General features: G+C 43.6%; 1 protein-coding gene across 2 annotated transcripts in view; it reads right to left on the reverse strand.

The window, feature by feature from the left end:
• The window catches only part of pld1a (phospholipase D1a), a 41,676-nt gene extending 21,609 nt beyond the window's left edge, over positions 1-20,067 (reverse strand). Inside the window, exons 1-9 of one of the 2 annotated variants that reach the window (XM_063219012.1) lie at positions 19,920-20,067; positions 9,686-9,850; positions 7,897-8,060; positions 7,318-7,457; positions 4,842-4,953; positions 4,117-4,182; positions 3,693-3,751; positions 2,156-2,248; positions 631-783 (exon numbers count right to left, since the gene is read on the reverse strand). In XM_063219012.1, the coding sequence (XP_063075082.1) occupies positions 631-783; positions 2,156-2,248; positions 3,693-3,751; positions 4,117-4,182; positions 4,842-4,953; positions 7,318-7,457; positions 7,897-8,060; positions 9,686-9,818 (920 nt within the window). In that variant the 5' untranslated portion in view covers positions 9,819-9,850; positions 19,920-20,067. Of the gene's footprint in view, positions 1-630; positions 784-2,155; positions 2,249-3,692; positions 3,752-4,116; positions 4,183-4,841; positions 4,954-7,317; positions 7,458-7,896; positions 8,061-9,685; positions 10,216-19,919 lie in introns of those variants that run through there. The other variant, XM_063219013.1, reaches the window with a different exon arrangement.
• Between the last annotated feature and the right edge of the window lie 7,184 nt (positions 20,068-27,251).

A 27,251-nucleotide genomic window follows, 5' to 3' on the forward strand; every position in this document is an offset into this window, starting at 1 on the left:
AGCAGAGTACATGGGAATAGGCCATTATCATTGATAAACACATGCTATAGGATGTAATTGCCTTTACATTTATGTTCTGACCTCATGGTTGAGATGTACTGTACATGAAGAGTTTTGTGGCAAAACGGTGTATCCGCCATTTTTGACTTTCACATTTTATTATTGGAAATAACTGTTCAGAAGTCCTTTCACCTATGGTGTGTGTGAATTCTTGCCATTCAATTATTTTGAGAACACACTTTTAAAACCTATAAAATACATTTTGCAAAGCAATGCAGTAGAATTCACAATACAAAAATGTCAATTTCTCAACGTTCCCCAAAATGGATATATACCGTTTTGCAACGAAGCTCTCACATCTTCCGTTCTGTACGATACACCTAACAGGTGACTCACCCAGAGAGAGTAGAGAGAGAGAGAGGTTCCATTGACCCATTGTTTCCGGGTTCTATTATTGCAAGGGGGAGGGGGGTGAAATCCCCCTTTAGGCAGACCTAAGGACTGTTCTGTTCAATGCTAGGAGTATTATGACACCACCCTTTAGGCAGACCGGAACCTGGTCATGTTAGGTGCCCATAGCAATCTATTACATTGGCATATCTCTATATACTTAAAGAATCTCTGACTCACCTGCTGAGACTGTCTATCCGCACTCCGTGGCGAGTCTCCGTCTCCTTGGAATCCATCTTGATGGTGAACTCCTTGTCCACCAGGAGCACAAAGGAGATGGCTCCTGAATCGGGCTTCATGTACAGCAGGAACGAGTCCTTCACCACCAGCCACCTAATAATAGAAGATGGTAAATGGACTGCATTTCTAAAGCGCTTTTCCACTCCTTCGAGCACTCAAAGCGCTTTACATTGTATGCCTCACATTCACCCAGTTACACTCAAATTCACACACCGGTGGCCGTGGCTGCCACACAGGGTACCACCCTGCCACCAGGAGCAACTTGGGGTTAAGTATCTTGCTCAAGGACACAACGAGGGAGTCAGGCCGAGCGGGGCTCGAACCTGCAACCTTTGGGTTGCCAAACGGCTCCTCTACCAACTGAGCTACTGAGAGGGGGAGACATCTCAAGCAGTCTGCCAGACAGCCAGCAGCAGCCACCTCTGCAGATAGACCAGCACAATCAGCACCCCAATTTTGGGATTACCACATGTGGCATCCTTTGAATCAGTGGTTCTCAACCTTTTTTTTCTTATAGCACCCCCTTACCTGTGCCAAAGACAAGCCGCGCACCCCCAACCCAAACTTCTACATGTGTATAGGCAGTAAAAAATAACTTAAGTGATTAATTACAATGATTCTTAATCACAACGATACATTAATAAATATCTTAATGACTTTAAATGGGCATCAAATTATAATGTTCCCAGGCAGAATTTTGGTCACAACCTCTACACAAACGAAATTCTGTGCAACCCATGAAATCTCTGGCGCAGCCCCAGGGGGTTTACGCACCCCAGGTTAAGAACCACTGCTTTAAATAACAGCAAAATTACAATGTGCCACAGCCACAGCCAAAGACTATCAAGCTCAACTTGTGAGGCTGGATATCTCCCAGAGCTTCAAAGACACAACAGCCGTAATCACAGTCTTTAAAGTGTCTCAGTGTGCATAATCTGTCCAGTAGTTCCCTCGGCTATATTTGCAGCCGGTGTGGAGAGAAGACCACTGACATAGCCTACAGCTCCTGAAGATAACTGCCTTTGGAGTGGCTTGTCTTTAAAGTCGCTTATCTGGTGTTACACTGAGGCACCTTCTTGAACCATTTATAATACAGTATGTGCATATTAACCTTTTGCCATTTCTGTGGCACCCTTGTAGAGATCCATGGTAATATACGTATATATATATATATATATATATATATATATATATATATTTTTTTTTTTTTTGTATTATTATTATTATTAATTTATTTTTGATAAGACAGTGTGAGAGGTGGACAGGAAGCGAATTGGGAGAGAGCCGGGGAGGGGGCGGCAAAGGACCCAGGCTGGGAATCGAACCCGGGTCAGCCGCATGGCAGGCGAGTGCCCTACCGGCTGGCCACGGCAGGGACAATCCATGGTAATATAAAACCAAAGCATGCACTGCAGGAGGTGTAATGCAATCCATTATCTGCTGTTGGCACTGTTGGTGAACTGACCTTCTTGACCAGCGGTAGCAGACTTTGCCCTGGCCGCAGCAGTTCATTCCTGGGATGCGATGGCCACCCGACCTTTTCTGGATCATCCCCTCTCTGACGGAGGCCGCAATGGAAATGACAAAAGTAGTTTAGAGTTCGTTGATAGGACAAGGTCATGCGCTCACAGACACATGTATTGCAGCCAGCTCTTATGTGGTTGATATCAGTTACGTTAAAGAGGAGAGGTTTACTACTGTATGTATTGGAGAACAGGGAGAGGAAATGACAAAAAGGTGTGTGTGTGTGTGTGTGTGTGTGTGTGTGTGTGTGTGTGTGTGTGTGTGTGTGTGTGTGTGTGTGTGTGTGTGTGTGTGTGTGTGTGTGTGTGTGTGTGTGTGTGTGTGTGTGTGTGTGTGTGTGTGTGTGTGTGTGTGTGTGTGTGTGTGTGTGTGCGTGCGTGTCTCTGTGTGTGCGCGCGTGTATGTCTGCGTGTGTGTCTGCGTGTGTGCGTGTGTGTGTCTGTGTGCGTGTGCATGTGTGTGTGTGTGTGTGTGTCTGTGTGTCTGTGCGTGTGTGTGCTGTCATCATTTGCCCTCTGTCTGCTCTGTCTGAAGGAGATATGCAGCCGTTCCTGCCTCAGGGGAGCGAGCTGCGCATTCCAGCAGACCCATCACTCCCTGAGCATTACTTGGATGAACAACCTGGCTGTAGACTAGGAGGTGGCAAAATGTCTTCAATCACCTGGTGGCTATAACAGCAGACATAACCTGCTTTCAAGCAGGTAAATGAAGGATGAATCACCGCACACTGGTATCTTTGCTGGTAGTTTATTTGGTGAACAACGCGTTTCACTGTTGCTTCATCAGGTTCACTCTCTTTGAACCTGATGAAGCAACAGGGAAACGTGTTGTTCACCAAATAAACTACCAGCAAATATACCAGTGTGTGGGGATTCATCCTTCATTTACTTACTCTTACTGCACATCACCAGCACCTGGACAGTGGTTTTGCACAGGGACGTTACTTTCAGTACTGCTTTCAAGCAGCTAACATACTTGCCTGTTTTATTGTGCAAGGCACTGTACATATTCCGAAGCAGATTTATCTTTACTTTTATAGTTTCTCTTGTTATATTTGTGAGGAACATTTTGTAATCTGTACATCAGAATACAAATGAATTCATCTATATATATTTGGGGAAGTCATGGCCTAATGGTTAGGGAGGTGGTCTTAAAATCAGAGGGTTGCAGATTCTAATCTAAGCCCTTCCCTCTTCCTTCACCTCCATTCATGGCTGAAGAGCCTGTGAGCAAGGCGCCTAATGCCACACTGCTCCAGGGACTGCAACCAATACCCTGTTAATAACTGTGAGTTGCTTTGGATAAACATGTGCACTAAGTGTTATGCAATGTAATGTACAGGTAATGTAATGTAATGTAATTTGTCCATGTAGAAGCACACCTCACTGTCACTAACTGTCAAGTTAACAGTGAATTTATTCCTGCACAGGATGCAGACATAAATCTCTCTAAAAGGGAAAGCAGAAATGGGTCCTTACAAGCCTTTGGGTCCCAGGTCATGAATGAAGGACATCTGGCTCACGTCAATAAATTCCATCTTTGAAGAAGGAAAAAGGCAGCTGATTAACAACACCAAGGACCTCAAATACATGCTTATACTTAAGTTTGACAACTGACAAAAAACCTCAGGAGAAAAGGACAAAATACTTTTAGAAAGTAAACTGAAAGTGACCCATAAGAGAGAGGGAATCTGTTGGAATCTGCTAATACTTTTTTATAATGGTAGCCAAGGAACACATGACTAATGTTTGCCTCAGGCCCTGGGCTATTTTCCACCGCACATCCACTGCTCACCATTTCCATTTGCATGCGCCAGTCTGAGCACACACATTTTTGAACAGAGGAGTACATTTTACTAATACAGTCAGTGAAGTGGCTTTGTGGGTACAGACATGCGCTTACCGTTGCATGGTACTTCCTGTACATGGACATTCGAAGCAGCTTATTCAGGTAGTCTTCCAGTTGCCTCTGCCAAAACATCATACTTAATTAGTTCATACTTAATTAACTTTATTTATTAATTAATTAATAACTTATGTGTCAGTTATTGTGTCACATACGTACAATTTATGTACTTAGGCTATATTCTGTATACTGTACAGTATGCGTGTCGTGTGCTTACTCAAAAGAATGACTACAGCTTTGTTATTTCATTAGCATAGCAGCACACTGACCTGAGGTAATCATTACCAATACATTTGTCCCAGCCTTTGAGTAAACTGTCGCCTGTGTAAGTTGTGGTGTGAAGAGCCTATGAGATCAGATTACAATGGAGATATTGTACTGTGTGTTCAAAAGTGGTGTGATGTGGTTTGCTGATCCGGTAAATAGGAATAGGCTTACTAAACATAGGTAGGTGAAACAGGCAGTGCGTTGCTGAATTATGTGTGTGCGCACAGCTTTGAGGAAGTGGCTGTGGTGGTATAGGGGTCTTTGGTCTTCGGCAAACAGTTGAGGAGTATGTGAACATACAGTGTGTGTGTGTGTGTGTGTGTGTGTGTGTGTGTGTGTGTGTGTGTGTGTGTGTGTGTGTGTGTGTGTGTGTGTGTGTGTGTGTGTGTGTGTGTGTGTGTGTGTGTGTGTGTGTGTGTGTGTGTGTGTGTGTAACCATTTGGCAAACTTCTCACCCTCCTGCTGGACACCTGCTCCTCTCGGCCCAGTTCATCTCCTCCCCCCCGTGGAAGATTCGGCATCTGCCTGGCCTCGCTTCTCCTGATGCTCTTCCTCCTCACCGTGTGACTGGGAGAGGAGGTGAAGCAGAAGAAGAAGCAGAAGAAGAAGCAGAAGAAGAAGCAGACGAAGAAGCAGAAGAAGAAGAAGAAGAAGAAGAAGAAGAAGAAGAAGAAGAAGAAGAAGAAGAAGAAGAAGAAGAAGAAGAAGAAGAAGAAGAAGAAGAAGAAGAAGAAGAAGAAGAAGAAGAAGAAAGAAAGAAAGAAAGATGGTAAATTAAGTCAAAAAGAAGACTTTATATATCAAATGCATGAACACAGATGTAAGCTCAACCTCAGTATTTACTTTTCACAGTGCAGAACTGTCACAGCTCTGCTCCAGTGACTTCACCTGATATACAGTACAAGTAGACTAAATGCCCCCTCCTGCATGACCAGATTGATATCCTCTGCAATACTACAGTATGTTGTCGTTTCTGCCCCGGACAATGGCCCTCAAAATAGCCGCCTGGCCTGCCAAAAGACGATGGACCACACCTCACTAGCGGGAAAGTTAATGAGAGATAGCACAGTGGCTGGCGTATTGAACGCAAAAGCACACGTGTGAATGATTAAGCAAAATGAGGACAACAGGACGAAATTCCTACTGTAATACCTTGTAGCTCGTGCTTGGGCATGGTTACCTCCACAGTAGGGCTGTAATGATATTGTATCAAACCGAGAATTCGTGATACACAGAGTTACGCTGTTGAAGGCAGTATTGTGATACTGCCTTATCGCAAGAGGACAGTATAGTGATATGCCTCTCAAAGTTTTGTTACTCTTCAGTCCAGAAAACAACCACATGATATGATGTTATAGTGCTTCCAGGCTTCAATATCATTATAATTTTTTTACTTTTTAAAAAGAAGCAGCCTCTTGTAACCTATTCTACCTATAAACGATCATCAAAATGATAAATCTAAAAAATCGTGGGGTGTATCCAACCGTAGATCAAAAATCGTGATAGAAACCGAATCGTTAGCTGAGTGTATTGTTACAGTCTTACTCCACAGTCCAAAAAGTAAAAGTGGATTGAAAAGAATGAGCTGCATTCCAACCTGTCTGTTTTGGTTCATGAAGCCAGGGCCCAGCATGTCATCTGAGGACAGCGGTGAGCCACATCATATTCTCGCCACGGCGCGCTCGACCCCACCCTCCTCTTCCCTTACTCAACAACACCCTCCCTTCTACTCATCTCCTCCCTCGTTCTCCCCTGTAGCACACCACACCACCCCTCATATACTCCTCCCTCCCTCATCTCATCCTCCCCAATCTTCCTCTCCTTTCCTCCGGTCTCCTCTCCTCAGCCAGGGGCGCTGACAGCTTTGGCTAGGCCCAGGACAAAGTCATCTGAAAGGGTCCCCCAGCCCCATTGATACAAAGTAATGAGGACCCAATTCTGGGCCCCGGGACAACTGTCTCCTTTATCCCCCCCCTGTCGGCAACCCTGCCTCTCCTCTCGCGGTCTCTCTCGGGACTCTCCGCCTGCGTATGTACCTGAGATGCACAGGATCCAAGATCCGGTTCCGGATCCGGCAGGATAATAGGGTTTTTCACAGGATCCGGATCCGGCAGGATAATAGGGTTTTTCACAGGATCCGGATCCGGCAGGATAATAGGGTTTTTCACAGGATCCGGATCCGGCAGGATAATAGGGTTTTTCACATGATTTGGATCCGGCAGGATCTTAAGCAGTGGATCCGGTATCCAGCAGTTACCTAAAAATCAGGATCTGGTGCATCTCTAGCCTAGGTTTTTCAGTCAGTATTTCACAACCCCAATTGCTGCATGGAGTGAAAGAACATTGGAAGCGGCCAGTGCAGGCAGTGTGGCAGTAAGCCAATGAGTCTTAAAAAACAGTTTGAGCCAACGTAATAAAACGGCCCACGTGTGCGAGTAGGCTGTGTTTCAACCCTTTCGTAGGATCCGGTATCTGGTTCCGGATCCGGCAGGATCTTAAGCAGTGGATCCGGTATCCGGACGGATCCTAAAAATCAGGATCCGGTGCATCTCTAGTACATACACTGGCGGAGAGTCCCGAGAGAGGCCGCGAGAGGAGAGGATCCACTGCTTAAGATCCTGCCGGACCCGGATCCTGTGAAAAACCCTATTATCCTGCCGGATCCGGAACCGGATCTTGGATCCTGTGCATGTCTAGTATGTACCTGCGGGAGGGAAGAGGGATCCTCATCAGGGTCCCCTCCCCTCCTCTCCTCTCTCCTCTCCTCTCCTCTCCTCTCCTCTCCTCTCCTCTCCTCTCCTCTCCTCTCCTCTCCTCTCCTCTCCTGTCTCCTCTCTCCTCTCTCCTCTCTCCTCTCCTCTCCTCTCCTCTCCTCTCCTCTCCTCTCCTCTCCTCTCCTCTCCTCTCCTCTCCGCCTGCGTATGTATGTACCTGCGTGAGGGAAGAGGGATCCTCATCAGGGTCTTGTAGCGCAGCAGCTCCCTGTGCAGCTCCAGGAAGTGCTTCTCCTTACGCTTCACCTCCCAGGTGAAGCTGCCATGCCGCAACTCAATCTTGAACACAGCAGGCATCTACAGAGGGAAAGGGAGAGTGTGTGAGAGAGACGGGGGGTCTGAAATTGTCTTTTGATGTAGTATTTGCTTATTTCATCTGCTTGGGGTTTTTTTAAAAACTTTTTTGGAGCATGAATGTGTCCAATTTATCCATGGCTTATTACTACATTTACATAAAACTGCATTCCAGGATTGAAACAATAAATAAAACTGTCAGTCAGACAGACAGACAGACAGACAGACAGACAGACAGACAGACAGACAGACAGACAGGCAGGCAGGCAGGCAGGCAGGCAGACAGACAGGCAGACAGGCAGACAGGCAGACAAACGAGGCAGGCAGACAGGCAGACAGACAGGCGGACAGACGGACAGACAGTCAGGAGGCCAAACTGACTACAGGTGGGTATGTATGTACTGCATGGGTTTTCACATTCACACCAACATTTGCCCCTAACCTTGGACACACTCCTCTGGGTGAAGCGGTCGTGGCCTGTGGCGGTGAAGCGCTCAACCTCCAGGATCTTGGCCGTGATGGGCACCGCCACCAGGTAGATCTTGGCATCGTCCTCTTTGAAACCCACAGTCTCGTACACGGCTGGGAACGAGATACCGCTGTCTCCTGGAACACACAGCAGCAAGGGGTTGGCGTGTCAGCACTTGTCCACACACACACACACACACAGGCACAAAGATATGGAAACAGGCTCATAGTAGGTGAGGCTGTCGGTGGCGGTGTGTGTGTGTGTGTGTGTGTGTGTGTGTGTGTGTGTGTGTGTGTGTGTGTGTGTGTGTGTGTGTGTGTGTGTGTGTGTGTGTGTGTGTGTGTGTGTGTGTGTGTGTGTGTGTGTATGTGTGCATTTGTTCTCATGTTCTCACGTGTGGGAATGCGTCCATGCCTGTGTGTCAGAGTGCGTGTGTGTCATTGGAGGTGGGGCAATTTACAGGGGTGAGCCACACCACGTTTGCTGAACACAGTTTGCTGTTTACCTTTTATTTCTTTAAATGGGACGTGTACACATTTTGTTTTCCATTCAGAAAAGTAATCCAAAGGCATTGGTTAGGTAACACCAAGGCCAGATAGAATGGCCGCCTTGTCTATTTTCTTCATCTATTCGACTATCAGGTTTCTGACACAATTAGTGAACAGGATGGCTTGCAGGATGGTGTAAGAATTTCAGGACATCGGAGAGTAGGTCGCATTTCAGCCCAACCACAACGCTAAGCACTTAATGGTCAAATACTTTCTGTTTCACCCCGGTGACCTCACTCACCGAGTTTACGTTAAAGGGACACTGTGCAAGAAATGGTCAGAAAAGTTACTGAAACTATGCTGCTCATTGAAACTGGGCTGCCTATTGACAAATTTGATCCTTACATGAAAGTTTACTAAGTAATAAACAAATATTTTCTAGTATGGTCCAAGTACAGTCATTTTTGCAGCTAAAAATTAGCAGATCCCAACAGATTCCTACCTCTCTTATGGGTCAGTTTCTCAGAACTAAGAGGGGTTTTATTTAAAGGGACACTGTGCAGGAAATGTTCAAAAACGGTACTGCAACCACAGACGGTTTAAATGCATATTTTATATTGAGAATAGAGAATCTTTGCTGCAACTATGCTGCTCATTGAAACTGGGCTCCCTATTGCCAAATTTGATCTTTACATGAAAGTTTACAAGGCCTAAGTAATAAACAAATATTTTCTAGTATGGTCCAAGTACAGTCATTTTTGCAGCTAAAAATGGCTATTTTTGGAAATTCAAAATGGCGGACCATGGAGAAGATCCCCCTTTTCATGTATGAAAAGTGTAATTTTTCCAGTCATAATGAATACTTAGAATTTGATGGTGGTGGTAAGTATTCATGAAAAAGCTAACATTAGTGAATGGGCAGCATGAATTCTGTAAATAAACAACTAAACACAGAGTGTCCCTTTAAGTGTTTTCACCTCACCACTGTTCATGAGAAAATTGTCCAAGACACTACATTTCATGCAGATATCTTGGCCAGCCCCATTGCCAAATGCTTGAAAAATACACCACCACCACCGCAAACAACAACAATAACAACAACGACAGTAGCAGCAAAGCAACTCATAACATGATGGTCTTCATCCATTTGATAAAAAAGTTCTCTGCCTCTGCGCTGTGGTCTAAGGTCTAAAGACCGAAAGCTTGCAGTGAAATTAGTTATTTATAGTTTATAGTTTATTAGTTATTATTTAAAAAAATATAGATTTCCTTACTAGTGGGGTCAAAGTCCACCTCCTCCTCATCCGCGAAGCCCAGCTCTCGGGTGTCCAGGTTATCCACGGAGTCGCTCATGTCTTCGGTGACGAGGTTCATGTTACTGCTGGTGGGCTGGAGTGGCAGTGCCATGCTCAGCACTCGGCCCCGTGGGCAGGCCGCGCCTGTTATGGGGTGTGGAGGTCAGGAGGTCAGCCGTGCACAGCCACACACAGGGAAGCTTTTAACCTGACACCAGCCTTGCGCTACAGAAGTTGACGGGGCTGTGTGACACCAGCTGTCTATTCCAGCGTCCCCAAAGTAATGACAAGCACACATATTTTTTTTAACCCAGCACCAGCATTTCTCTCTATGAGTTGATAGGATACTGATGGTATGTCATACTGTGGTATACAGGAATGGGGGGTGATGAGGGTGTCAGACTGTAAATATATCATTTTATTGGGTTATTTGTCAGCATCACAAGTGCTCATACATCTGCATTTAGCTGCTTATCTTCACATTAGTCTGCTTATTCATCTTCCCATTTGTCTCCGCCATAACACACCCATCCGCCCACCCACCCGAATACACACACCGCTCTCTCTCTCTCTGGCACTGTGCTGCTGGAATTTCACAGGACGTATTATCTGGGGAGGTCATCATGTCACCGTATTGCTGCCTTGGGTGTGCCTCAGACATCTCCCACACTCCCACAGAACAACACATAATTACTCACTCACTCATGCATGAGGCAACCACTCGCATCATCACCACCAAATGAGGGCTGGATGATATTAGCGTAGCTCAAGGTTCTTTACTTCTCTAATTCTGAACTCCGAGTGTCACCAATAATGGATAGCTGGGGAATAATTTACGTAACAACTAAAACAATAACAAAGTCAAAAAAAGGTAACTTTTCCTCATCATGGTAAACAAATAACTGTAATAGCCTCCCATCTACACAACACGACAGCGTCAGTGACATTTGGGAATTTGTTCTGTACATCTGACCAGTGGAATTTCAGAGGACCACAGATGTTTTGGAAAATGATGTGACTCTTGCAGTAAAATTAGCAACAGGGTCACATAGCCCATTGAGAGTGTGAGGAACACTTCCTTCATTCTCTCACAGCTAGCTATGCGACTGCATAGTGTACTGTATGGGGCCAAAAGTCACATGCAGGGCCTTTCTCACACCTAAGAAAAGTCTGAATACGTGTTCAAATAATCAACATACAGTACGTGGGTGGTTGACGTTTAAGGGCGTAACACACACAAAAAAAAGTTTTTCCAATTCCTGAAAAAAATGACGGAAAAAATAGAAAAAAAGAAAGAAAAAAATAAAGCTCTTAGTGGTCCATGGAATTTCGCCTAGTTTTTGCTATTTTTGGGAAAATGTGCTCTGCGGTGTGACATCCTTGGTGTGACATTTCTGTAAGACACAATACAATTATTAATATTCTGCACAAACATATCCCTACAATTATTCCTTTAACCTCCACTCCAGACACATTACTACCCACCCGCAACCCCCACCCCCACCCCCACCCACACACGCCTATGCATTGTACAGGCAGACAACTGTGATTTCACTGCATGGTTTCACTGTATTACTTGTAATAATTGTGTGAATGTGACAAATAAATATCCTGGTATCCTTACATCCTTGCATGATACATGAACAACAAGTAATGATTGAGTAACACATTGCATAAGCATGTCACACCGCAGGACATGAAGTCACACCACAGAAAATTCACTTCATTGTGGCCATTTTAATCCTTTTGTATACATGACTGACCTCTGAGCTCATGCTAACTAGATAATGATATTGTGTTTAATCTTAATATGTGTTTTCATTTATAAAAAAACGTTTTTCCCCTTCTATAAGAGCAGTCACACCACAGGACACCATAAAATGAACCTAAGCATTACGTGACAGAAACATTGCAATATGTAGACATATTAAGAGGTGAATAGTCACCTTAAACTTCCACACCACTCTCCAATAACTGAGGTACTGACTGGTTAGAACACAGACATCATATATGAAGACTAGATGCGTCGTCCGCGTTCCCGTCATGCAAGTCGAACGTCCGCGCATGGCGGCCATGTTAAAGCAGCCTTCTGGCTCAACCAGTTGCAGTGAGTTTTGGGTGTTGTATACTCTTCAGATGGCCATAATTCCCTCAAATTTATATCGATTTTCGAAAGGGTTGTTTTTTTATACAGTATAAAAAAATTCCAAACGAAAGTATATGTTGATACTGCATAGTGATGAATATTCACAATATTATTATATTATATTACATTATATTATCATGTAGGGTAGAATGCCCTAATGTGGGACAATTTTTGTCACTTCAACTTTGGTGGTTTATTAAAATTTAATGACAACATTTCAATACAAACAAATTACATCCTTTTCATCCTCTAGTTATGCTCTAATCAAATAAAACCTTTAAAAACATGTTAAGTGTTTCTAATTTGAATAATTTGGGTATTAATGTAAGTTGGTCAAAAATCATGGTTATCCCTAAAGTGGGACAATCGGTTTCCTAATGTGGGACAGTGTATATTAAAAGGTCTCTAAAACATGTTTGTGTAAAATATTAATTCAAAATGTGACCTGCCACTCTTTAAGACATATCAGCTACACATTTAGAGCATGTTTTATGAATTAATTTTACTTTCTTTTATTGGTTAATATGACTGAGACTGTTTGAACCCATTGCACACAATTGGTCACTTCAACATGGCAGCTCTATTTGAGGAAAGAACTTCCGGTTTTTGGACCCAAATGTTGTGTTGATAGCTGTGCTCCAGTAGATTAGGCCAGAAAGACTGAAATACACCTTTGATATGGATTTAAATATCCATTTTCTTATGTGGACATGGTGTTTGACTTCATAGTAATTGTTTGACTTATTAAATTACTACTTTTACAACTGTCCCACATTAGGAAAATCTTGTGTCCCACTTTAGGGCGCACCTATCCTAAAGTGGGACACTAATAATATGGTTTAAAAATAAAATATTACATTATTTTATATACACCACACATTATTTTCTGATGAACATATACCTACCCAACATATTTATCAAAAAATTGACAATGTTGTTTTGATTGGAATTGATTTATACCCTAAAGACAAATTTGGCCAAATGCTATGTAATTTGTCATTTGATGGACTTCACCCAGGGTCCTTCTGCTTAATTGTAATCCCTCCCTGGAGTATTACTATACATTTACTAAATCATGATATTATGATAACAGGATGATAGGGCTTTTATTTGGTTATAGTTTTGTAAACATTTACCAACTTGGGGCAAAGCTACACCCCTTAAACCTTAAGGTGTCCCACATTAGGCATCGTCCCACTTTAGGGCATTCTACCCTACATAGGTCTAAAATCATGTATAATATAGTTCAGTAGGCTTATTCATGTAATTAAATAGATCCCATAAACAAATGCACAACGTAATCTTTTATATTTTCAGTAAAATAACAAATAAACGTTCACTTGTAGTATATGCTTTGGTTTCGACAGCTCCACCTTGTGTTCAAAATGAGTCGTGACGCTAAAGCCATCCAGATAGAATGAACTTGTTGCGCTGTACATCTCTCTTCCAGTACGTCATCTCTGTCGTCTTTAATTTGGTGCAATGAATATATCCATGCCGTCAACGTAATGCACAGCAATGGTTAAAATGTGTATTTGCTGTAGGTATATCTAAATGTTTGGACAATAGGCTAAGTGGGATGCATCTCTTAGGCGTTTTACCCCAGTCTACACTTAAGTTTTAAGGAGCCCTACCATTTATATACACGTGTCAATATTTCAGCGAAGCAACAGTATACATTTTTAAGTATCTCGACGTTTCAATTCTTCAGTTTACTTCAGGTTTAACGGGGGTCTGTGGAGAGTTTAGGCTGCGCTAATATGGCCGACCTGTGCGGACGTGCTTGAAATACGCGATGACGTATCTAGTCTTCATATATGATGTCTGTGGGTTAGAAGCCTGTCTTTAAGACCCTTGTAGTTGGCCTTGCAGCTGCCCGTTCACAAACATTGACATACATGTCACCCCATAGGACGCAATTTGCGTTACGAAATTGAACTTGTAGTTAATATTACTGTCTTGAGTTTTTTTCACATTGACATATCTTAATATAAAGTTAATATTTATGCAGTCATGCCAAATGCTTCATACATTATTCAAAATGTCGTTGGTTAATTTATATATATATTATATTCCAGGTTTCATTAATGTTCACACCGTAGGATATTTGACATATAAACCTTACATAAATCTTGACAAAAATGTTTCTTCTCATCTAAGACTAATATGAAACATAATGTACCACATCTTCTTTCACTGACATTTGTTTTTAAGAGGAAAAAGAACAGTTTTGTAGGTTTTTAACCAATGTTACGAAAAAAACAAGGCGTCACGTCAACCACCCGTACATTAACCACAGTTGGTCAATTTGGTCTTAGTTTGAAGACGACAACCTCCTCTTTCAAATGAGCCATACAATAAGTGTGATGGTTGTCATCACATTGAATCGCTTTGTTTTAATTGCGGAAACCGCATTCTATGAGGTGGCACCGTATACGGAACTTAGTACGTTACCTCTATTGCCATCCTAGACCCAGTAGAAAACTCGGCAACATATTCTAATATCTTAATTGCAATGGTAGCATGTGTGCCAGCAGTGGGTGGAAGGCTTCCAAAATTCACTCCATCAGGGAAGCCGACAGGGGGGGGAGAAATGGGTCCATTGTCCCGGGCCCAGGGACAGAAGGGGCCCAAAATTGGGTCCTACTTTCATTATATGACTTGGATGGGGGCCCCTTTCAAGTGGCTTTGTCCCGGGCCCAGCAAAAGCTGTCAGCGGCCCTGCACTCCATCCCCAAAGGTAGATTAAGAGTATCACGCACAACAAAGCAACCTCTGCTAATGTTGACTACAGATCAAGGTGTACTAGCTTTACACCATGCCAGCCTCTGGCCAGCCATCTGTCACATACGATCTTATTTAGACGAGTCAGGATGTGTGTGTACGTGTGTGTGTGTGCTTTTCAGAGGATCATTGTGTGAGTACCATAAAAGGGCCATAATTCGGTCAAGCCACATCAGTGTGGTGTCTGGTACCACCATCATGACTCAGAATGCCACTCACACACGTACACACACACACGCACACGCACATTCACACACACACGCTCACGCACACACACACACGTGCACGCACACGCACATGCACACGCTCACACGTGCATGCACGCACGCACATACAGATACACACACGTACATGCATTCATGCACGCACGTGTGCACTGCACACATGCGCGCACACACACACACACACACACGCACACGCACACACACGTACATGCATGCACGCACTGCACACACAGACACACGTATGCACACAGACACACACACATGCGCACAAATACACGCACGTACACACACACACACACACACGCACAAACACACACTTTAATACACCCTCCCCTGTTGTCACAGAACAGGAACAACTGAACGCCAATAAAACATTTTATTAGACCCAGTTATCTTTATTACCAATTGCAAACATCTACCTTTTAGAAAAGGTAGAAAAGGAAGCAGATGTACACAAGTAAGCTACATATTGCCCCTATTCAGAAGCTGTATTAAAAAAAATCGAACTACAAAATAATGCTGCACAGACCAACTGTGGGGAACTGCTCCTTCATTTAATGGTTCTAATTGTTAAGGTGTGAGGTAAAGTATTCCTGCCAAGACATGACTCTTAAGTTCAATTCTGTCTTAATGACAGAATCTAGCAGGCACTCTTTTCGGTTCGGATAAGGCACAGCCGTTTTTCCTTTATATGGAATATTCCAAAAACCAAAAACAGTTAGCAACTCCTCTGACTCTGAGAAAAGAATGAATCCTTCTTTTCTTACCGGACTTAAAGCAAAAAAAAGGAAAAAAAGAAATGCTGTTACACCCAAAAAGAACAGGAACATATGAATTGGGCAAATTTCGAGACAGAGGTGAAATAAGTCGCCCAGGGTTTCCTGTTCTATGAAAGAACCCAAACAAAACAGGAAAAAAAGGACTGGGTGGTTGTTTTGGCCACAGATTTATCCATTATGTCACCCCGGCCGGCACAACCAGAGACCAGCACACTAGAGAAGAGAAGCCTCGTGCTGGTGTGGCGTGTCTGAGCTTGTGGAGAGGTCCTGTGTGTTACAGACAGTAGATGCCTCCTCTCCCCATCTGTATCCCTCCACATATTTCAGGGCTTTCCCCCATGGACTCCTGTTTACACAAAACATGCAGAGCAGGAGCTCAAAGGCTGATGCACTACTTCTGGTCTTGCTTGCTTGGAGAACGAAGGCTACAGGACCACACAGTGACTTTTTTTACACTCTGGCATTTCTGTAGTTCCTATAGCACTCAGTTGTTGCATGCTACACGGATCCATTGACTTTCACTAGCTTAGCGACATATTCCCTCTTTTAACTTGTCTTACAGCAAGACAACGCTTAACATGAAAAATAAGACACTTTACCACCTTTATAAACCCTGGCCAACGATTTTAACTGTATTAAGCCCCAAAATAGTGACATACCCCTTTAAGGCTAACTTGGTAAACCCTGTGGGGCAAGACGTAGCCCAAGACTTATTTCACAAAAACTATCTTTTCCCATAGTGTGTACAACATAGCCGTGTGTAGAACAAGGCAAAAACCAAGTCCCTTATTTGAGTGCACTGTGTGGTTGCAGGAAACATTCCTGCATGCAACTGAAAAATACTTTGGCCTAAATCGCTTGAGGGACGCAACACTGACAGCAAATATATGACAAGGCCAGTTTATTTTTGGCAGACCCCTGCTGTGCACCCCAACCCACACTGGGGGTAAAACATAGCTCTCAAAAAAGCAACACCCCTATTATTCAAAGGCAACCCCTATTCTAATTCTAATTCCCTAAAGCAGTGTTTCTCAACCTGTTTTTAGGCGAGGCACCCTTTCAATTCAGGAAAAATTTCAAGGCACCCTAAACCAACAAGCCGTAACATGGCATCGCATCCGAAATCACACAAGCTTAGAAAAGTAACACATTTGGAGACGTCGCACAACCTACATTCGAGTTGCAGCTGACTGGGGCGACCTATATCTACTTTATTGTGTGTAAATGGCAGATGAAAGATTCCACTGACTAGCATTAACTGATAAATTTAGACAAATATGTATTATATTACATAATTTATTTATCAGCCACGTTTCCGTGGCACCCCTGAGGGGGGCCCGCGGCACCCCAGGGTGCCCCGGCACCCCTGTTGAGAAACACTGCCCTAAAGTAAGAGTATGCATTTACTATTATGCTATCCAACCAAGTCAGAGTTGGCTGTTCTATCACAAGCCTGGCAACAGCAAGAAGCTGTCCATCAAACTCTTGTGTCAAAGTTCCTAATGAACACATTACCCTCCGTGGAAATGCGTCTGTCTCGGCTGCATGTTTGTGCCAACTTGCAAGCTATATCCAGGGAGGACTATCATGCCCCCACCCCCTCCCCCTGCCCCTGCCCCGGCTTTCCTCACAGTATATCAACTGGTTGAGCCAGTATCAACAGGGCCATGTGTGTGGGAGAGAGGCCATCCCATGGCTGCAGAGAGGCCGCAGTGGGACGTGCTGCTTCCTCTGTGCTCTGGGCCCGGTGGAATATCAGCTCTCCACTTCCTACACACCAGTTCCTGGCTGCTGTCGTCACAGGCTGCGGTGGTGGGACGGGACAGGGGGAGGGCAGGCAGGGAGGGAGGCAGCGAGCGAGAGAGCGCTTCTGGGCGGATGGCCATAGTTACGCAACAAACCAGTGTGTCAGTGGTGCTGCCGTGGGAGGAATCTGCAGCCTGTTTCACGGCACATGAAGGCAGGCAGCTAAACCACACAGCAGTTATACTGGCCCTCATGTCAGGCACCCACAGCAAACTGGCTAATGGAAAGGGAAAAAAGGAGAGAGCACACACACACACACACACACACACACACACACACACACACACACACACCTGCAGAGTACGGGCCCTTTCGCCTCAGTTCGCAATGACGACAATCAGTCTGTAGACGACTTCAGCAAGGCAAGGACGCAGGCCTGCACCGAAACGACTCCAATGAACCACGTCTGTTTGTTTTGCGTTGTAATGAGGTCATAAAAGTCATTTCCACCGTTGCAAATACATCACAGACAAACCGCCATATGTACTAGACTCTCTGGTTAATGAGTCCTCAAAAATGCGACTCTTCCACATGGCTTTTGTGACATTTCAATGACATACTTCGCAAAGCGTCATTCTGCTTAAGTAAGCACTTTACAACTTCACAGCACAACCCATCAGGCAAAGACATACTCCAAAGTCCACACATTCTACCTCCCAGCACTGAAAGCACGGCAGTCAATAGATAATTCACATACAGTACACACTATTCTACCCTTTTTAATGTCATTCCACAGGTATCTTTTGGACAATGAGGACAAGGGAAAAAGTGCTGGATGGTTAATGTTCTATTCATTACATTACATTACATTACATTACATTACATGACAATACATTACACTTAGCTGACACTTAGCTTTCTCCAAAACGACTAACAGATATTACAGAGGGTATTGGTTACAGTCCCTGGGGTAATGTGAGGTTAGATACCTTACGCCAGGGCACTACAGCCATGGAGGGAGGAAGAAGGGACTGGTAAGGGTGGAGATTGGACCCAGTAATCTAAAGTCCAACTCCCTAACCATTACACCACGGCAAGCCATATTCAGGTGAATTTGCATCTTGATTACCCGGATGATAATATCAGCCTGTCTGAGTACACAGTAAATGTTGCGGTGTTAATTCAACACTTAAATAGTTCTTTTAAGTCCAAATGATGTCAAATCAACTCTCTAAGTGTTAAATGAGCACTGCAGGATTTACTGAGTATGTGTAAACGATTCACAGTCCATGCCACAAGCACCACCAAAGCAACAACTTCACAACATGGATCTCTGCCTACTATGACAGTCCAGGCTGACAACCCTTCCAACAGGTGATGAATGATTGATGTTGCACTGACATGAGTCTCTGTCAATGAAACTCTGAGCCTGGACGAGCACATGAAGTGTCACCTCACTAGGCACTATCCAACACTACAGCCTTCAAGACATTGGGCCGTTACTACAAAGCTGGTTCAGGATAAGTTAAGGTTGAGTTAAGAGGTGAATCATCTAATACAAGAGCTTTTCTTATGAAAATGAGGACTCCAGGCTCTATTAGATGATTTACCTCTAAACTTAACCTTAACTTATCCTGAACCAGCTATGTAGTACAGTCCCATTGTGTGTTCCCTGATCACTATGAGGACCATTTCCTAACTTCCATATGAGTATGTAATGGAAAATGTGACACTCCCCAAAAACAAGTTAGAACATATGACATTGTGATGTATATAAACAAAGAGAAATATCTGACATAGATATCACTTTACCCGAAATATGCCATTTTGTTTTGCATCAAAACACAACCAGGAATGTTATTCTCACACAGAAGCTGGCTCTGTAAATAGAGGGTGTGTACAACAACAAGGCAACGAATGAACTGAAAGACAACTGGCTGGATTTTGCGGCACTGCTCTCTTGAGAACAGCTGAGATAACATGACCGTAGGGAGTTGGGCGTCTGGGAGCCGCGAGGAGGGCCTTGTTGTGTGCCCCCCTTTGCGAGAAACACTGAAGACACATTCCTGCCCTGACACAAAAGCCCTTCACACAGACGTGACACACACATGGGGCAGGGGCCAAGACGCACTGGCAGTCGCCACACATGCCTCATCTCCAAAGAAGATCCAGTTAAAACAGGAGAGGCACTGCTGTCATAGTGATATACAGTATACACAGACACAGACACAGACACAGACGCACACGCACACGCACACGCACACACACATTGCTATGTCAGGCCATACACCCATGCTCACATGCTATCCTAATAGTCATCCACACTCAGCAAAGATATACACACACATGACTTTGGACAGCTACGCTGAGCATGTTCTCTCTGCTGTGAACACCGTACCTCAATGTGTCAGTTCACCATGACCCGCCCACCCCACAAAAGACAGACAGAGCCATACATACAAACTGAGTGTTGTGGTGCGGAGACAACACTAGACAAGCAAAGTGAAGTACAGTTGAAAATAAAGTTCAACAACCTGCTGCGCGTGCAGACGTGCCCTCCTCATGGTCAGGATTGTGTAATCCAGCTGTTGGCTCATATGGTTGGTGCCCACGCAAGGAGCAAAACAAATAAACACTGGCAAGCCACACTTGTTCAAACTCTTGTGTCTGTGTTCGACTCTACTCACTCGCAGACTGAGTGAGCGGTGGAAAGATCACTCACAGGCCAATGCCTCAGAGGGGGGAGGGGCTTGGCTGGGGGCCATGGCCCTGTCCATTCCGGCGCTCTTAACCAATCAGCTCTCGAGCCGGTGGCTGAGCCATTCCTTCAGAGTTTACAGTGGCTGTGAGACAGACAGGGCCACAGGGGCTGTGTGTGTGTGTGTGTGTGTGTGTGTGTGTGTGTGTGTGTGTGTGTGTGTGTGTGTGTGTGTGTGTGTGTGTGTGTGTGTGTGTGTGTGTGTGTGTGTGTGTGTGTGTGTGTGTGTGTGTGTGTGTGTGTGTGTGTGTGTGCTACAATATGCGACTTTGCCTCCTCCACTTGTGCTTGTTTCCTCGAACCAGGAAGTAATATGTCATGATGACATCACTGACAACAGCATTATATTTCAATATCTTGCAAAAGCTCAGTTGTAAACTCTTTTTCTCATTTGCAATTGGGATGGTGAATGAAAAACATTCCCTCAAAAGTTGTTGTGTGGCTAGACTGACACCTGGGAAACTTAATCGTTTTGTCCACGGAGGAGGGGCCAGGAGGCGGGGCGAGGAAACAAGCACAAGTGGCGGAGGCAAGGTCTCATATTGTAACGCACTCTGTGTGTGTGTGTGTGTGTGTGTGTGTGTGTGTGTGTGTGTGTGTGTGTGTGTGTGTGTGTGTGTGTGTGTGTGTGTGTGTGTGTGTGTGTGTGTGTGTGTGTGTGTGTGTGTGTGTGTGTGTGTGTGTGTGTGTGTGTGTGTGTGTGTGTGTGTGTGCGCCTGCGTGTGTGTGTGTCACTATGCATGCGTGTCACGATGCATGGGTGTGTGTGTGGTTTCCGCCAACAACATATCACACTACTGATTGTGAAATACAAAAGATCTGAATGACGACGTGATCTCAAAATTGGGCTAAATGACTAAGGACCTGAACAAACAAATGATCCATCAGTGGTGCTGCTTTTATTTGTTATTTTGGGCGCTAGAGGAAATTAAACTTGTTTGGGGGAAGACTGTGAGCTGTTATCTCAAAAAACAATGGTGAAGAACAGGAACTCGTCTGACAGTGTAAAATCAAACAGTTACTAAAACAGCACTTGGACATTATTTTGATAACGGCAATGTACAGAAAGGAGAAATTAAACGTTTCCTCTTGTACAGAAAAATTATGTCAAGGCATGTAGCATATACTACAATAGAAACTATAATAAATAATTTAAAACTACAATACACTACTGTCCACGTAATTGGTCAATTATGTCTGATGTCATTTCTATACATTTGCTGTACTCAGAAAAAAGCATGACAATGAACAGAGGAGTGATCATTTAATGACATCACCCTTGTTCAAAAGTTAAGTGAAATGGTTGGTCCTCGTTGACTTGGTTAATGGTCTACAATATCACTGGCTTACCCTCCATGTTTATACAGATGTCTTCCCATGAGAGGTGGACAGGGAAGCAAATAAGAAAGTCATGCTCAGTCTTTACCAAATGTACACACACACACACACACACACACACACACACACACACACACACACACAGAGAGAGAGAGAGAGAGAGAGAGAGAGAGAGAGAGAGAGAGAGAGAGAGAGAGAGAGAGAGAGAGAGAGAGAGAGAGAGAGAGAGAGAGCGCGAGCGGGATGAGTGAAGAGGCAACGGAGACCATAAATCATTGTGATTTTTCAATTTTACGCTGTGCTCAGTGCAATGCCCCTTGACAGTGTCTTCTGTAATAATTACCCCACTGGGGATGTCTTCTTGAAGCAGCCTATGAGGGGTACGCATCACTACACTTCCAACCCCACAACTAAAAAAAAAACATTGAACATCACAGGAAGCTTTGGGCAGACAGTTTCAGATGGAGAGGGAGGGAGACAGAGTGACAAAGACAAGGTTGCTTGAAACAAGACTACAAAAGGAGGGAGATGATGAGAGAGCAATCATGTGATGTACAAATAGTATATATAATATACAATATTATAATTTATACAATAGTTTAAACACCAAAATGATGTCCAGAATAATGAATTCTGAGTATGTCTGTCTTACTCAGTAAAACCACCACTCCTCCCCTTTTGACACGCTTTCATAAATCAGCAGAAACACAAAAAAAGGTTATGATAACAAAGAACTGTCATGTAAACATACAGCCCCTATCCAAACAACAGACCATGAACAAGTATGAAACAAGAAAAGGTTAAAGGTCAACTTGTATGTGAATTGTGGTCTGCCCCTCTTTGATTGATGTTGAAGAATGCACAGCCACCCTGACAGTCTGATGATAACGCCACCATAGTAACAGGAGTGGTCATCAAACCCTCAGCAGAGTTGAGTTTGTCAAAGCACCAATCAATTCCAGGATAGTTTGGGGGCACATAAGTCATTGAGCGAACCACCGCAGGCAATGTATCACATAATTATTGTATTGTACCATATCAGAGATGCAACATATCCAAAATAACCTGATCAACTTTGTTCATTTACATCAAGGACATAAGAGGAATGTGCAAAGAGCTGCTTTTGGTGCTAAGTTGCTTTCGGTCTTCAGACCAGCACCAGTGAATGCGGAGAATCATGCTACAGTAGCCTACCTTGTCACTGTTTTTACTGGAATTAAGAATTCTTATCACTACAGAGGCACCACACACCCCTTGTCTTACACATGTAATATTTGTGATTAATCTTTTTCACCTCCTTCAATAATAATAATAGGCTACACTAAACACAAGGTAAACAGGAAATATGATGCCATTGTACTAACTGTGCCATTTTTTCTCTTTCCAGTCTGGGCACTGGCCTCTTATTTTGCATAATTGCTGCCACTGTCACAGCTGATTCATCATCCTCTATGACGGGCATCCTCCTTTCCCTCTAAAATCATCTTATTGCTGTTATTGAGTTAACTCTCGAAGCCAACCTATGACATATGATATATTTTGGATGCCAGATGGAATTTTGCCACTGTGCTATAATATTGCACATTTACATGCAGGCTATGGATATACATTCATTAATGTGCAATGTCGTGAAAAAAAAAGAATAGTTGAATTGAGCAGAAGTTAACGGACATGACAAACAGGGATTCTGTGTATGCTGGTCAACAACATGGCAGACCCATGTCTTCCCTCTATCCAAATGAATTGATTGAACAACAAGATTATGTCCTTGTTCGTATTCTAAATGGGTGACCTTTGGTACTGAGGTCTGAGTGATTTAAGGACATTTGTTCAGACAAGAAACCATCCTGGTTATTTTGTTTACCATGTAAATACACTTATCCATCGTCTACTCCACTTGTTTGCTTTGAATTCACACACCAGAGGATCCATTTGAGGCCGAGGGGCAATTTAGTTCACATCATCAACTTTGTTAGGCTATGTGATATGGAGAGTAAATGTGATGATAATGATACAAACTTGGGTTCAGTGCAGTTCAGTTCAGTTTGGTCTATTTGATAGGGATAGATACACATCATGTATAGGCTATGCAAGCCCAACAGAATATCATCAGCCATTGGCTAATTTCCAATGCCCGTCTCTAGAAGGGCTTTTAAAGTATAACAAAAACTGTTTTTATTTTAAAGAACATCCCATCCATTCATTCAAGCCATTCATTCAATCTAAAAGACAGCCAATACATACACATATAGATAACTAACTACATATGCATGTCCAGCCACTCGTTCATTCATTCATTCACTAATTATTACAAATGTACACTCTCTTCCTACCTTTCTACCTGACCTTATGCACAGTGCCATGGACAGACACACACACACACACACACACACACACACACACACACACACACACACACACACACACACACACACACACACACACACACACACACACACACACACACACACACACACAGAGTCAAATAGTTAAAAACTAGTGAATCACCGTCTTTAGATAGCTAAACAGTAATAGCCAGGGTTGGTGGTTTATCTAGGAGAAGCCAGCTATACTGTAACTCTGTCAGGACTTATTGTCTATGCACTCAGTGGATCGACAACAGTGCAACTTCTCCCTCTTGTGGGCAAAGTGAATGCACTGCAAGTTGGTTTTTTTATGAAGACCATTTAGAGAGGGAAAACAGTACAATGCAGAGGAGTGTTTCAGTCCCCAAATCCCACAGAGCCAAAATGGATGCACAGGGGTGCAGATATCATGTCATGATTAGGGGATATGCAACCCATACCGTGCGATAAATTAAACTAGAGGCTTGTCATATCATTCAGAAAGTACTGCATAGAGAATGTTTTATCATGATCACTCTTGTTCATTCACTTGCTTAACCCTCCTCTAACCCTCAAATTTTCAAAGATCTGTAATCCTTGGGGTCAAAAGTCACTTAAATGTGTCCAAAGTCATTAGAAACCAAAACTTTTTCACATGCGTCAGATACCTTTTGTTGCTTTGGGACATAAAGAAAGCCCTTCAAATATAACCACTCTGTACCAGTCGTTGTGTGGCATATTGGGTCAGAAAGGGTCTGATTTCCTGCATGTTGGGAAAGGGTTTTTTTATTTTTAGTGTGGGATGCAGTTAATTGATTTTGTCAAAGATCCATTGATGTGGCAGTCACCTCTGCCCAAAATGTTCACCTTTAATTTGATTTAACTGTCCCCAATGTCATCAGAATTATTGGGGCCCTGAAAAGAATATTTGTAAGAAAAATGGCATATTTTCATCTATTTTACATTTTCTAATCACATAAAATAAATATTTGCAAAACTTGATGTTTAATTTATGTCTTATACGCCTAAAACAAGTTGGTGTCAAATTTAACACATTACCCCATCTATTTAGTAAAAGTCATCAAATATGAAGCAAAAGAAATATGTAGGCCTGCTTTCTACATTTTTGAGAGGTTAAACATGACCCCAAGGATACTCTGGGTCATGTAGGGGTCTTTCATCTACCCACTGGGATCTAGTGCAGTAATACTGTAAGTAGCATCAAGTGTGTCAATTATATGTAACAAAAATATACAAATAGTAGGCCTACAGCATCCTGTTGTTCGGATGTATGTGTTTGTGTGTATAACCTGTTTACCTACAGCATATCACTTGTTTACAGATCAACCAAGAAATTGTAGCTCATGTGATTTTTTTTAGTATGCATACACAACCTTTGAATGATCGTGGCAATCTTCTAATCTAAAGCCATAAAAAATGAACTTTGAACTATGGCTTTTTTCTGCTTTCTTTTGTAGTTTGTGATTATATACCAGACCTAGTCGATAAGTTTTCACTTTTTAGGTGACTATATGCACTTCTAACAGTTCATACAATAATTGCAAAAATCTTAAGAAAACAGTTGACTTACAATAACCTATGAATGCCCATGCAGTTCCTCAAAAGCAATGGATGTGACATGGGAGATGTTTGAGAAAGAAAGAAAGAAAGAAAGAAAGAAAGAAAGAAAGAAAGAAAGAAAGAAAGAAAGAAAGAAAGTAAGAAAGAAAGAAAGAAAATACAACTGATACCTCCAACTGACGTCTGATTCTTGAGGCTCCCTTGACAAGGCTTGTGTGGCTTCTACCGTACGATCTCAGTGAGCAATATCAATTCCAATCACACCATTCAGCCTTCAAAGGAAGAATTACGCAAGGACTGCCATATCTTTGCAACACCGAATGTGAATGGAAGAGGTACACAAACACAAGTACGTAAGAGGTACACAGTTTTATGGCAAAATGACCGAATTGCACTGCGCACTGATAAACAGAGTGGGAATGCCCAGGTCATTTACTGTTCCTGCAGTCAAATGACATACAGTACTTTGATGCTGACCATGCGGGAAATGATTCTCACTGAACTGTAGTACACAAACCAATAGGACATTTATATGTCCCCGGTTCTTAGAGTGAGATGAGTGAGTCATCTATGGGAGTCATCTCATTGGCTGACGACCTGACAAAGAATTTAGTAAAATCACTCCTGAATACGCGGAGCTGAGGGCGCGAACATCATTCTTACCGCACGAATAGACCAGGCGTGATGCGATTCAAGCGACAGAGCGATACACGCGATTGAAGAGACTATAGTATGTCAATTACAAGCAGAAGGCAAAGCATTTCAAACATTCCCATTGGCTGTGGTCACTGACCTCTCTACAGTCATTGGCTGTCGCGACTTGTCGCCGAACCGCGTCATAGAAAGTTGAAAGGATTTCAACTTCAAACTGTCGCGCTCATCGCGCAAATCGCTCTAGTCTCCAGAATCACTTTTGAATCGCGACTCAATACAAAGTCAATTACTTCCGGCGCTCGCCTCGCTCTTGACGCGGTAGGTGTATTTGTGCGGTTAGAGTCACACTCTCTTCGGCTGTGGCGAGCAGGGTGTAGTAGAGAGATGACTTTAAGAACCGGGGACATATAAATGTCCCATTGTTCTTATTCGTAAGAATCGTTTGTCATCTCTATGGGACCATACCATCACTCCCGGATCATACACTGACCGACCAATGAGAAGGACGTCCATAGAGGTCCTCTTAAAGGAAGGTGCCCCCATCACCCCAGGCCAGTGGTGCCCAGTACCCTATGTCCCAGAGCAACAGTAACTCGAACCAAACATGAAGTCTTTACGAGAAAAACAGAAAAAAATCTACTTTAAGCCTCGTGGTGACGTTACGAATAACCTCGTTTCTCGTGGTTGGGCGACGAAAGGGGGGACTGACACTTGGGGTAGTTTGGTTCTGGGGGGAAGAATACTGCGGACGGACGTCAACAAACAAGCGCGACTGAAGGCTAACTGGAAACGAAGGTAATCAAACATTTCAAACAAGTGATTTACGGTTAAGTTTAGGGTTAGGGTTAGGGTTAGGGTTAGGTTTAGGGTTAAGGTTAGGGATAATGTTTGAGGAAGGGAGACATGGCATGAAGCTGACAGAACAACAGCGCTCCCCTCCCGGAATGCACGCACGCTGCTCGGGTGGTCTCTCTCTCTCTCTCACTCGCTCTCTCTCACCCACTCTCGACAACAGCGTGCATTGCCCAACTACGAAAAATGAGCCTATATCGTAGTGGTACCACAAAGCATGTAGTTGATTTTTCCCCGAGAATGGGCTCCCCAGAGGCATAGCGGTCACGCCAAGCCGGTAGAACCTGACAAAGGTACAGGGGCTGGCCCAGCCAGCAGCCCTACATATCTCCTCAAAT

This window comes from Engraulis encrasicolus, chromosome 16, assembly GCF_034702125.1.
Source record: "Engraulis encrasicolus isolate BLACKSEA-1 chromosome 16, IST_EnEncr_1.0, whole genome shotgun sequence".
Taxonomy (NCBI): domain Eukaryota; kingdom Metazoa; phylum Chordata; class Actinopteri; order Clupeiformes; family Engraulidae; genus Engraulis; species Engraulis encrasicolus.